Source organism: Nannospalax galili, unplaced genomic scaffold (assembly GCF_000622305.1).
Source record: "Nannospalax galili isolate Female #2095 unplaced genomic scaffold, S.galili_v1.0 scaffold54, whole genome shotgun sequence".
NCBI classification, from domain to species: domain Eukaryota; kingdom Metazoa; phylum Chordata; class Mammalia; order Rodentia; family Spalacidae; genus Nannospalax; species Nannospalax galili.
Window position 1 is genome coordinate 4,581,526 of NW_008341028.1, and position 13,219 is coordinate 4,594,744.

The 13,219-nt window shown below is 40.8% G+C and overlaps 1 protein-coding gene across 5 annotated transcripts in view; it reads right to left on the reverse strand.

Moving 5' to 3' along the window:
- Nucleotides 1-13,219, reverse strand: part of Csnk1g1 (casein kinase 1 gamma 1) — a 165,548-nt gene that overhangs the window by 26,105 nt on the left and 126,224 nt on the right. For all 5 annotated transcript variants that reach the window (XM_017798997.2, XM_008836295.3, XM_029564984.1 and 2 more), the window contains 4 exons: nucleotides 6,996-7,081; nucleotides 4,719-4,803; nucleotides 4,424-4,572; nucleotides 2,879-2,986 (listed from right to left, as the gene is read on the reverse strand). In XM_017798997.2, the coding sequence (XP_017654486.1) occupies nucleotides 2,879-2,986; nucleotides 4,424-4,572; nucleotides 4,719-4,803; nucleotides 6,996-7,081 (428 nt within the window). The remainder of the gene's footprint in view (nucleotides 1-2,878; nucleotides 2,987-4,423; nucleotides 4,573-4,718; nucleotides 4,804-6,995; nucleotides 7,082-13,219) is intronic.

The following is a 13,219-nucleotide window of genomic DNA, read 5'->3' on the forward strand; positions in this document are numbered from 1 at the left end:
TTGACCCAAAAAACAAAAAAAAAAAAATTAAAAAAACAGAAAAAGGGCTGAAAATGTTCATTCATTCATTCATTCATTCATTCATATGTGTGTGTGTGTGTGTGTGTGTGTGTGTGTGTGTGTGTGTGTGTGTCTGAACCCCAGCTCTTGTGCATGCTGAGCAGGTGCTCTAGCACAGACCCAGAGGTATGGGTCAGTGTTCAAAGGCTTGTGTGTGTACAGGTGTGCATGGGTGTGAACATGTTGAGGCAAGAGACAACCTCAGATATCATGTTCTTCACGAGTCATTCACCTTGCTTTTGTTTATGTGTTTGTTTTGAGACAGGGTCTCCCTGTAGCCCCACTGGGCTATAATTTGCTATGTAGACCAGGCTGGCCTCAATTTCACAGAGATCTACCTGCCTCTACCCCCCAAGTGCTGGGACTAAAGGTATGCGCCATCACCTTCAGCCCCCACCTTGTTTTTTCAGACAGGGTCTTTCACTGGGACCTGGGGCTCACAGATGGCATTAGGCTGGCTGGCCAGTAAATACCAGGGATCCTCCTGTCTTTATCTCCCTAGAGCTGGAATTATAAGCACATGCTACCATGTATGGCTTTTTATGTTGGTGCTGGGGATCAAACTCAAGTTTCAGGGATTGAACCCAGGTCCTCATGTTTGTGGAGGAAGCACTTTACTGAGTTATCTCCCCAGCCAGGAATTCACTGCTAATTGATTCTCTACTAGCTGCTAAGCAACTACCACTTTCTATTGTAAAACTATGTTTCAGAGCAAATTTCTTCATTATAAGTCTTCTGCTTTTTAGCTCCTATGCCTACTGAAATTAAAGACCAACTCTATAGACCAGCATACCTGGAGCTTCACTATGCTCACAACCTATTTTTCTAGTATTGGTTCCCAGAGTTCTTTATTTACATCTAATATTTTAGCAAAACTAAGTTAGACACAACATGTGTTGTTTGTGTTCTTTCCACTTAGAATGTCTTGTCCATCTCCACCTCTTCCAAGAGCATTTCAAATGCTGCTTCTTTCATGAAACAATTTGTCATGTTCTGACTAGATGAAACGTGTTCTTCTAATTCCAAGTGGGAATACTTTGGATGTTTATCTGTTCTGCCTTGCCTTATAGTTATCTGGTTACATCTTTGGGAACAAATACTCTCTACTTATTTTGGTATTCCTAAAATACAATTTCAAATGCCAGCTCCTCAGCTCATATTTACTAAATCAAAGTAGATTAACAAAAGTTAGTAGTCCTTCCGGGCGTGGTGGTGCATGCCTTTAATCCCAGCACTCAGGAGGCAGAGGCAGGTAGATCTCTGTGAGTTCAAGGCCAGTCTGGTCTACACAGTGAGTTCTAGGCCAGCTGGACCTACACCTGTAAGGTAAGATTTCATTTTCTTCTTTTGCTGATTCCAAAACTTGAAAAATATTAACAGTAGTAAAAGGAAAATTTGGATACAAACTCTGAAGGGAAGGAAAAGAAAATTCCCAAAGATAAAACAAAAGTAAGGAAAACTGCAGAATAAGATGGTATAAAGGAGCTGGAAAGATGGCTCAGTGGTAAAGAGCACTGGTTGCTCTTGCAGAGGACCTGGGTTTGATTCCTAACACCAACATGGCGGCTAATACCCACCTGTAAGTCCAGCTCCAGGGGAATTGGACACCCTCTTCTGACCTCCAAGGACACTGCATGACATGAGTGCACTCACATACATTCAAGGAATACACTCATACACATAAAATAAAAATAATAAACATTTTTTTAAAAGATGGTATAAAGGTTGACCAGGCAGTAGAAATTCATCCACAGTACAGAGTATAGCAAGAATTTTTACCAGCAAGGATTCAGAGTCCAACTGGGAAGATGTGCAATTTGCACTAATGTGGGCAATTCTAATTCCATACAAAAAACTAAAAAGAGGGAAAAAAATCAAGACAAAAAACTTTAGATCAAGAATTCAACAGTCAGCTGATGTGGTGACTCAGGTCTTTAATCCTAGCACTCCAGAGGCAGAGGCAGATGGATTACTTCGAGTTGGAGGCCAGCTGGAGCTATAGAGACCATGTCTCAAAAAGACCAAAAAAAAAAAAAAAAAAAAAAAAAAAAAAAAAAGATATTCAACAGTCAACTCTTCAAAAATAAGCTTACTGACCAATGGGTAGTAACAAACAATGACAAAAGAGTTCATTTAAAAGTACATGGGAATTTGCTAGCATGACCTCATTTTCTACACAGGCAATCTAGGTTTTCAACCATTTCTTTTCTCCATACTGTTAAAATCCATTCAAAATACCACCACCACTTATAAATTCACTGAAGCTTAAAGAATAAGGAAGCTAAAGGAAAGACATGTTTCAGTTAAAATATATTCTACAAGTCAGGCATGGTGGTGCACACCTACAATCCCAGCACTCAGGAGGCAGAGGTGGCAGATCTCTGTGAGTTCAAGGCCAGCCTAGTCTATATGGGCCAGCTGCAGCTACGGGAGACCCTGTCTCAAAAAAAAAATCAAGTAAATAAATAAATAAAATAATAAAATCTATTCTATGAATAAGCAGAGTAAGAGGACTAGAGACATAGTTCAGCGGTAGAGAGCATCCACAGTATTCACAATGTTCTGTATTCGATCACTAGCACCACTGAAAACAGAAAGCAAAAAAGCCCAGATTCTTTAGACTACATGCCTCACATAAGGCACCTTGCTATATCTTAACGCATTTACACATGTCCTGAGAGATGCTGGAGTGTCACACTAAATCAGTATCACTGTACTCCTTAACTGTAATATAAACACTAACACAAAGAAGGAGAATTTGGATTTTAACAGTAGCTATGAAGGGCAATATCTAAAATAACAAAGGACTAACACATACCTGGTTTCGAAGAGGCTGTTGTTGTGATGGCCGATCTCTATGTGTGTGACTTTCTCGTGTTATTGCAGAAGCGCCAGAATCTACATGAACTGACCCTACTGGAGTAGGCTAGAAAATAAAAGTCAAATGGGGAGAAGTTTAACAATACTTCTGCAAAGGACAATATCATTTTAATTCTTATAGAGCAGGAATAATTCTTTTTCTTTCAAGTTATCTTGTTTCCCAGTTCGGTCATTTACAAAAGGGAATGTAGTCTGGTCCTCAACAATTCACTGGAGAGTAGGACACCTTAGAAAGTCAAAAACTGTTTGATAACATATCTGTTAGCACACTCTCGGGTACTATGGACCTCTGGTTGGAACAGTGAATCCATTTCTATGGGGCTGGGCTCCACTGTTAAAGAAGCTAAGACTTCATAGCAGACAGCACAAACTTGAGAATCATATAAAAAAATGTGCAAAAAGTGGCTTAAATTCTAGTATTCAAGGGGCTACAAGTTATAATCTTAAAAAGGTGAAACTCACTAGAGCAATCTATTGGTGGTACTTTGAAAAGTTTGGTAAAGTGCAAAGAATTTCCCCCCCAAAGATTTAAGCAGAAAGAACGAGTAGAAAGGTGGGACAGTGCTAGTGAGAAAGGAAGTAATTTATTTCTTTTTTTAAAAAAGGATACTTGAAGCCAGGCATGGTGGAACATGCCTGTAGTTCCAGCACTTGGGAGGCAGAGGCAGGCGGATCTCTGTGAGTTCAAGGCCAGCCTGGTCTACATAGTAAGTTCCAGGACAGCTGGGGCTACAGGGAGACCCTGCTTCAAAAAGACAAAAAAAAAAAAAAAAAAAAGGATACTTGGGGCTGGAGAGATGGCTCAGCAGTTAAGAGCACTGACTGCTCTGCAGAGGACCGGGGTTCAATTCCCAGCACCCACATGGAGGCTACGAACCGTCCTTAACTCCATCTCCAGGGGAATCCAAAGCCCTCTCCTGACCTCTGTTGCACGACACGGGTGCACTCACATACACGCAGGCAATACAATCATACACAGAAAAATAAATATTTAAAATTTTTATTATTATTATTTTTATTATTTTAAGTGTATAAGTGTAAAATAAAAATATTTAAAATATTTTATTATTATTATTAAGTGTATGAGTGTATTGCCTGCATGTATGTGAGTGCACCCATGTCATGCAGTGCTGTGGAAGTCAGGAGAGGGCTTCGGATTCCCCTGGAACTGGAGTTGAGGACGGTTCGTAGCCGCCATGTGGGTGCTGGGAATCGAACCCCGGCCCTCTGCAAGAGCAGTCAGTGCTCTTAACCACTGAGCCATCTCTCCAGCCCTGAAAATAATAAATATTTAAAAAAAAAAAAAAAAGGATACTTACGGCCCGGCCAGGCATGGTGACTCATACCTTTAATCCCAGCACCAGGGAGGCAGAGGCAGGTGGACTCTATGAGTCCAACCTGGTCTCTATAGCCAGTTCCAGGGCAGCTGGGGCTACAGGGAGACTCTGTCTTACAAAAAAAAAAAAAAAAAAAGGATACTTACGATAGGCCTTCCAACCCAATCATAGGCATAGTCAAAGGTGTAGCCTTTCCTTTCAAAAAGATCCGTGAAAAGGGTCCGTAAATATTCATAATCAGGTTTTTCAAAGAAGTCTAATCGCCTGACATAGCGAAGGTAGGTTGCCATCTCCTCTGTTAGGAAAGAGGTAAAAATCCATGCTTGTTAGCCGAATGCCTCTCACAGGGGTAAGTTCTAGCCACACAAATATTTGTACAGATTTCCTAACACTATTTTATTTATGGACCACATGGGCTAGATTATCCTTCTAGCCTCCTACCTGGAAAGTTCTCACAAAGCACTTCAATAGGAGTATTCCTTTTGGTATCACCAATTTTTTGATATCTCTCTTTTAATGTATCAGCCTGTAGAAAGTAAAGAAAAGGAAGTTACCTAGAAAGACATGTTAAATAAGAGGTTAATGTTTTCAGACACAATAGTTATTTTCTAAGATTTTCTATATTTCATTATGTGAATATGTGTAAATATATGTATGTCTGTGTGGTTATAGCCACACGAGTGCAGGTACCTGCAGAGGCCCAAAGAAAGTGTCAGTTCCTTGGAGCAGGAGTTACAGGTAGTTGTGTGTCACTTGATGTGGCAAATGGGAAATGAAATCAGGTGCTCTACAAGAAGAATGTGAGCTCTTAATCACTGAGCCACACCTTGAGTCCTCACGATGGTTATTTTCATTCAAATTGGCAGGATTTGTTAGTGGATCTCAATTTTTTCTAACAAATAATAATGTATAGAGATGGTGTGTTTAGATATAAACAAAGATCTGCTGAGTCCTAGAAAGTTTCACTTGCAAATATGTTTAATAGTCTGAGATTAGATGAACAGATAGGATAAGAAAATAAAAACATTATGCAGCAGTGTTTTCAAATTTTCAAAATCTCCCATGGTCACTAAAAGTTCAATAGATCATTTCTAAAATAGGATTAAAAGCACTGTCTTACTCAAGTGAAGGAAACAGATACAGTCCTCTTATATACATATTGCCAAGGTAAAAGACAGACAAGAAATAAAACATCTTTTAAATCATATGTTTCCAAGGTTGAAGATGTAGCTTAGTGGTTTGAGGGGGGCTTTCTGGACAGAAAATAAAGTTATCAGTACAGAAAAGGCACTGATAATAGACCAGTGTATGTCAGTGGTCCAAAGCAGCCCAAGCATGGCATATTCAGGACTGTAACTAGGGAGTTCCTGCACTTTGCAGACTTCATTATTCTCTAGCTAGTCTGCTGCATTCAGATTTAAGCAACAGTGAACTAAGTAAGTTGGAGAGATTCTAAATCCACTACTACCACTAAAATGGTGGTCTCATGGTCCATGAACGTTTCAAGCAAGCACTAATGCTTGATATTAATGAACTGTTTGGCTCTATGATTAGCAAGTAGGATGTATAACTAACTATTTGAAACCTGTTACTATCAATGAGAAGACACATATGACTAGAAGATTATGGGTGAGAGCTGTCAGGAGAAGAATTTAAGGGCAAAGAAAAAAATTACCAAAGAACAGGAGGCTCTGGCTGTAGATCGGAGAAAGAGCATTAGCCTGGCATGTATAAGGCACTAGGTTCAGTCACAGAATGAATGGGTACAGGCGACCTTACTTTCTACAACAATGCCATGGAAAGCACAGGAAAATGAATCATTTTGCCCTTCTAGAGGGAGGGGGTGTAGGAATACCCCAAGCCACAGATTAAGTTTCTTTCCATGCTAATATGTTGAAATAAATTACAACTAAAAGTATGCTTCACACTTAACTACCTAAAGGGACTTAAGAAGGGCTAGAAGTTTACACTTCCCATTCTAACAGTCACAGAGTACTTATAATGCTTTTTTTGTTTGTTTCTTCTTATTTTTTGAGACAGGGTTTCCCAGCTGGCCTGGAACTTACTATGTAGACCAGACTGGCCTTGAACTCACAGACATCTGCCTGCCTCTACCTCCAGAGTGCTGGGATTAAATGAAAACTACACGTTTGCAATAAATAGCTATTATTTGAAAAGAAATTTATTCAATAATGAATTTGAACACCAATGTGAAATCTTTTTTTTTTTTTCATTTTAATTCAGGTGAGTCCTTTGCTTATGTAGGATAAACAAATATTTTCCTTTTCCCCTTTGGAGCCTGGAAAAACCCTGCTGACTTTTCTGGTAAAATGTGCAGCAGCTGCTGTCATCAATTTGTTTCAGAAATTCCCTGACACCCTGGGAACACTCCTGCTACATAATGACAGTAGAGGAGGGACACCAACACAGAGAAAGCAGCACTGGCAAGGCAGGGAGGGAACAGGGAAGAGATCACCAAAAACACAAAGCAGCAAGGATTATTCTTTATTTGGCAAAGAAGCCAAATGTGAACAAACCAGAGCTCTCAAAGCCCAGGTGAGCACTTACAATGTGAACTAATATAACTCATCCCTGCTTCTCATCGCTGAAGTCAACCTTCCCCTTTGTGCTTCTTAGAGACAACAAGCTAGCAGTCCTTTCATTAACAACTGAGCAGAGAGACAAAGCCCTCCCTCCACTGAGCACTTTCAAGGATACCTTGAGTCCTTGCCAGGGTAGGCTGCCACGGAGGAAATACATGAACATATGGCCTAGGGCTTCCAAATCATCTCTTCGGCTTTGCTCTGAGAGGGAAGACAGATCACACATTATGTTTGCAGTTATTAAGGCAGAAAGAGCTTTATAACCAAGTAATCCCTTCAGAACCCCTTCTGCACTAGAAAGGCTCTGCTTACTAATTCTTTGTGTATTTATACCAGGAATCAAATTTTAGTTCAAACCAAACCAAACCAAATCAAAACAAAACAACAACAACAAAAAACAACCAAAAAAGCCCCCAGTGTGTGGACTTCGTCTGTTGCTAGCAAGGAAACAACAAGTGAAAAGAACAAATATTAAATTAAAACCCAGTCTCAGTGCTGACAGTGGACAAACCACTCCTTACTCAATGTTGTCACCTGCTTGAAAGTGAGATCATAAGTAAATGAGCAAGTACTTCTAGTATAGGGACTGTGATTGCCCTTTGGGTTCCACCAGGACACTAAGCAGTTGAAGCTATTTAAATAGTAAATTCTGGATAGGGCTGCAAAGAAACAACTTGCAGAATGACCAGCATACATGCTTAGCAATTTTTATTCATTATAAAGTTAACACTTAGAATTCAGTTTCAAATAAGCAAAAAACAATGCATCATTTTTTGGTTAATATTCCTCCACCTGTACCATATATCCCATAATCATTTAAAAAAAACTTTAAATCAAGCATCTCAAAGAAACTTTAAAAGTTTATCACTAAGGTGTCCTCTACAGGTACACAAACAAGTTGGTATTCTTGGAGCATAACTAAAGTTATTAGGTTTTTCTTTCCTTTGAAATAGGAAGATGAACTGTCAGGCATGGTGGCACAAGTCTTTAATCCAAGCACTCAGGAGACAGAGGCTGGTGGATCTCTGTAAGAGCAAGGCTAGCCTGGTCTACATAGCAAATTCCAGGTCAGCTGCAGTTATGGGGGGGGCGCTATCTCAAAAATACAACCACTCCCCCTGGCCCCCCAAAAAAAGTAGAAGTAGGAAGATGAATTACTAACTGGAGAATAGTTAAATTTACAACTTCATCTAAGAAAACATACCATTTTTTAGAAGACTTTATTATTTATTTATGTCTCCCTGTAGCCCCAGCTGTCCTAGAACTCGCTATGTAGACCAGACTGGCCTTGAAGACTTTATTTTTATTTTATGTGTTTAAATAAGTGTTTTGCCTCCATGTCTGTAAGTGTACCATGTGTGTGCCTGGTGCCTGCAGAAGCAAGAAGAAGGGGTCGGTTTCCCTGGAACTGGAGTTAAGGATGGTTGTTAGCTACCATGTGGGTGCTGGGAACTCAACCTGAGTCCTCTGCTGAGTCATCTCTCCAGCCCCAAGAAAACATATTATTTGTATGTCAACTGAGTATTAATATATGCCTAGTGTAGCTCTGGCTGGCCTGGAACTCACAGAGATTCACCTACTTTTACCTCCCAAGTGGTGGGATTAAAGGTGTATGCTGCCACACCCAGCTTCTTTTAAAAATATTTTATTTAACCACACTGGTGGAACTAATCTTCTTGGATGTTTAACAGCAATACTTTGATGCCTATACTAATCTGGTCAGAGGGACTTAAAGGACAGTTTTTTGTTCCTTGCCCTCCAAGTTCGACTATGGAGCATCTCTCAAAATGTACTGTAACTGTGGTAAGTCACCTGCTGTCTTGTTCAGGGAGGCCATGGAGACCCAACCAGATGGACTTGAACCAGTGTCCAGTCTATAAAGAGGAGGGTCAACTCAGAGTAAACATTTCCTCCACTGCTTCCAAATGAAGCCAGCCACAGTCAAGCAGGACTTTTGACTTATCTTTATATAGATGGAACTGGTGAAAGAAAGGAGCCAGGGGCTCCTCCCAAGCCCATGTGACCCCTGAGGAACAGATCCTCAAATGACCTGAAGAGTAAAAATAAATTGGTTTATTTGGGCTGACTTTGATGATTTTGTTCCTAACAGGACAGTGCTATTCAGGTGTAGGACTTTAAATCTTGGCCTACAATACTGTAGTGCCCACCTGCAGCTGAGGGAAACAACTCACTACTCTAAAATGATACTGATTCTAGCCTCTCCAACCGTTATCAAAGTGCCTGAAAACAAATCCTGAGTCCATCACTCTCGAGTCCAGCCTTGGCAGACAAAAAAAAAATGAGGAACCCAATAGAGGGATGCTTTTGGAAGCTCTCATCAAGAAATTCCAACAGACTCATATGAACATGTGAAATTTGCCCTGTTCTGACTTTTTTCTGGATCCCTGAATAGAACTTGTAATGCTAATTACTCTTGCTTTTGCTTTTACTTCTCCTTCACATCTCCTATTCACCACTCAAGGACTTTCTTTTCTCCCTACATATAAGAGTTATGCAATTGAGGGACTGAAGAGATGGCTCTGCGGTTAAGAGCATTGACTGCTCTTGCAGAGGACCCAGGTTCAATTCCCAGTACCCACATGGCAGCTACGAACCATATTTAACTCCAGGGGAATTTGAAGCCCTCTTCTGACCTCCGCGACATTGCATGACACTGGTGCACTCACATACATGCAGGCAATACACTCATACACATTAAAAAAAAAAAAAAGAAATATTTTTTTTTTTAAAAAAGAGTTATACTATTTGGGAGTCTTTTAGATAAGACTCAATGAAGGGGTACACCAACTACCTCACCCTGCATCCTTGTTCAGCATGGAAGAAGCCAGAGTGGTCTGAGTCCCAATTCCCTATCGGCAATATGGGTAAGCTCTTCAGAGGATAGTGTGATAAGAATAGGAGGTAGGAATTGGCTTGGCAGTTAAGGTAAAAAGACCCCAAAGAAAAGCAGCCAGTTTCTTGGCTAAAAGTCAAAATGTCCTTGGGCCTCTTAGCAACATACCCTGTTTCAAAGGCCAAAAAATTCAAAAGTATTTGGGAGCTTTTATCTAGTTCTTAAAAGACTGTAGGGTTACCTCTTCAGAGGAGGGAATGTTAAGAGTAGCAAAAAGGCCCATTTTAAAAAAAAGAGAAAAAGTACATGAGGTTGTCAGAAAAAAATGATGGGGAGACATGGGAGGAATTGGAGGGGAGAGTGTGGGCATGGATTTGATCAAAACACCTTATATGCATGTATAAAACTCTCAATAATTTTTTTAAAGTTAAAAAATATTTATTATTTTTATTTTGAGTGCTTTTGCATGTATACAAGTGCACCTGTATCATGCAATGCCTGAAGAGGCCAGAAGATGGCACCAGATCTCTTGGAACTAGAGTTACAGACAGCTGCTAGCTGCCATGTGGGTGCCAGGAATCACACTCTGGTCCTCTACAAGAGTAGCTAGTACTCTTAACCACTGAGCCATCTCTCCAGCCCCCATGCCCCTCCCCTTTTTTTAAAAGACTATACCTCTATTTCTAATTTGCCATCTATGGTTCATTATAGATATTCTATTCATTTACTTATCCATTTATTTAGCTTAAAAAAACTTTATTTTTGGTGTACTGAGCTAGGATTTCACATAATATAAGCTGGCCTCAAACTCAGTGTGTAGCTGAAGATGATGCTCCTGCCTTCATTTCACAAGTGCTAAAATTACAGGCATGTGCCCCTAACTTGATATGTGTTTACTTTTTTTTTTTTTTTTTTTTTTTTTTTTTTTTTTTTTTTGGTCTTTTTGAGACAGGGTCTGCCTGTAGCCCCAGCTGGTCTTGAACTCACTTTGTAGACCAGGCTGGCCTTGAACACACAGAGATTTGCCTGCCTCTGATGGGACTAAAGGGGTGTGCCACCACGCTGGCTGTGTGTATATTTTTTAGAGCCAAGTTTATGGCTTTATTAAAATAAATTACAAGCCTCGTGTGGTGGCACATGACTGCAATCCCAGCACCTGGGAGGTAAGACAGGAGGATCAAGATTCAAAGGGCCTGGGCTACATGAGACCCTGATTCAAAGAAGAAGAAAATTTAATAAGTATGTAAGGACTGAAAGACTACACCTTTTTTTTTTTTGAGACAGTCTAATACACACACACACACACACACACACACACACACACACACACACACTCCCCTCCCAGCCATGCTGGTCTCAAACTTGCAATCTTCTTGCCTCAGTCTCCCAAAATGTTGGGATTATAAAATACACTGCCATGCTGCTGAACACTACCTTCAACTTGACTGTGCTTTTGTTGTGCAGAAAGTAATCCAAGATTGTTATATAGCCAGGAAAGCCACAAACTAATTCAAAATATAAAAATATGCTTAAGTGTTGCCTCAAATTATAAGAAATCTGCATGAAAAAGAATGAAGAGTACTACTGTAAACCTGGAGGTTTATAAATTGGGAGGACACTGGCCTAGGAGGCAGGAGAACCTATTACTGTTGTTTTGCTAAACTGTCAAACCACCTTCTAAATATTTATGTTTAGACCCACAGATTAGCGTTGCTCTCAACCCTGATTAGAAAAGCTTCTTTTTGCAGTGGGCAATAGTCAATGCAGAGGCCTGTAACAGGTAAAAATGCTGAAAATAAGGGTCTGTTGAGTGTTTAGCCCTAAATGGGCTATATATAATAAGAACCCCCCAGCAAAGTGCAGGGGTCATACAGGAAGAAGTGATGGAAAAAATATAAAAGCTGGAGGACAGGGAGGAGGTGTTATGAAACGCTGTCTTCTGGACATGACATGGCTAGTACACTTAAGAGCCCACAGCAACTACAGTTACCTGCACAAGATCAAGTCAATAATTCCAACATGGATGGAGGAGCCATTCATGAGGTTCAACCCTCAGCTGAGGACCTACTGAACTGATGGTTGTTAGGGAAGTGGGGGTGGGTGCCACTCTCCTTCTGGGATATGTCTACTTGTAGGATGCCCATGTTCATGAAAGCATTAACTGGACTAGGTGGGTCATTTAAACAAAACAGAACAAAAAAGGACAAGAAGGTGGGAGGAGCATGTGTCTGGGCGAGGTCCTGGGGGAGCTGGAGGGAAGAGTTGGTGATGGATATAATCAAGGTACAGTGTGTGTGTGTGTGTGTGTGTGTGTGTGTGTGTGTGAAATTGTCACAGAATAAATAAAAACTTTTTGAGACAGGGTCTCACTGTAGACCTAGCTGGCCTGACTGGCCAGGAACTTACTCACTATGTAGACTTCATCTCATAGAGATCTGCCTGCTTCTTTCTTCCAAGTGTTGGGATCAAAGGCATGCATCACCATGCCCAGGAAATAAAACCAATGTTTAACAAAAAGAATGACTGGTACTCTACAGGATAGACAAAGAAATGATGACTTAAAAAAAATTTCTGCTGGGCGTGGTGGTGCACACCTTTAACCCCAGCACTCGGGAGGCAGAGGCAGGCTGATCCCTGTGAGTTTGAGGCCAGCCTGGTCTCCATAGCAAATCCAGGCCAGCTAGGGCTACAGGGAGACCCTGTCTCAAAAAGACGAAAAAAAAAAGAAAAAAAAAACTTCTAACACCAGGTATGGTGGTGTACACCTTTAGTCCCAGCACTCATGAGGCAGAGGCAGGTGGATCTCTGTGAGTTTAAGGCCAGCCTGATCTACAAAGCAAGTTTCAGGCCAGCTGGGGCTACAGGGAGACCCTGTCTCAAAAAGACAGACAAAAACCAAACCAAAACAAAACAACAACAACAACACACACACAAAAAAAAAAAAACCCAAGAAAAAACTTCTATCAAGGGCTGGAGAGATTGCTCAGAGGTTAAGAGTACTGGCTGCGATTAAAGGCGTGCACCACCACACCCAGCTATTTTATTTATTTTTATGTGTATGAATGTTTTGCCTGCAAAGTGCACTAAATACAATGCCCGCAGAGGCCAGAAGAGGGCATCAGATTCCCTGGAATTGGAGTGTAGCTATAAGCCCCAGAGTCTCCCCTTCTGGAAAAAGAAATTTTGAAAATAGCAGTATGAGCTGGGTGTGGTGGCGCATGCCTTTAAAATTCCTAGCACCAGGGAGGCAGAGGCAGATGGATCTCTGTGAGTTTGAGGCTAGCCTGGTCTACATAGCAAGTTCCAGGGCAGCTGGGGCTACAGGGAGACCCTGTCTCAAAAAGACAAAAAAGAAGCAACAGTATGATGGAAAGCCTTGATTTTTTTGTTTTTGTTTTTATTTTTGAGACAGAGGTCTCATTCTGTAACCCAGGCTGGCCTTGAACTTGTGGTGATCCTCCTCCCTCTGCCTCCACAGTGTTGAA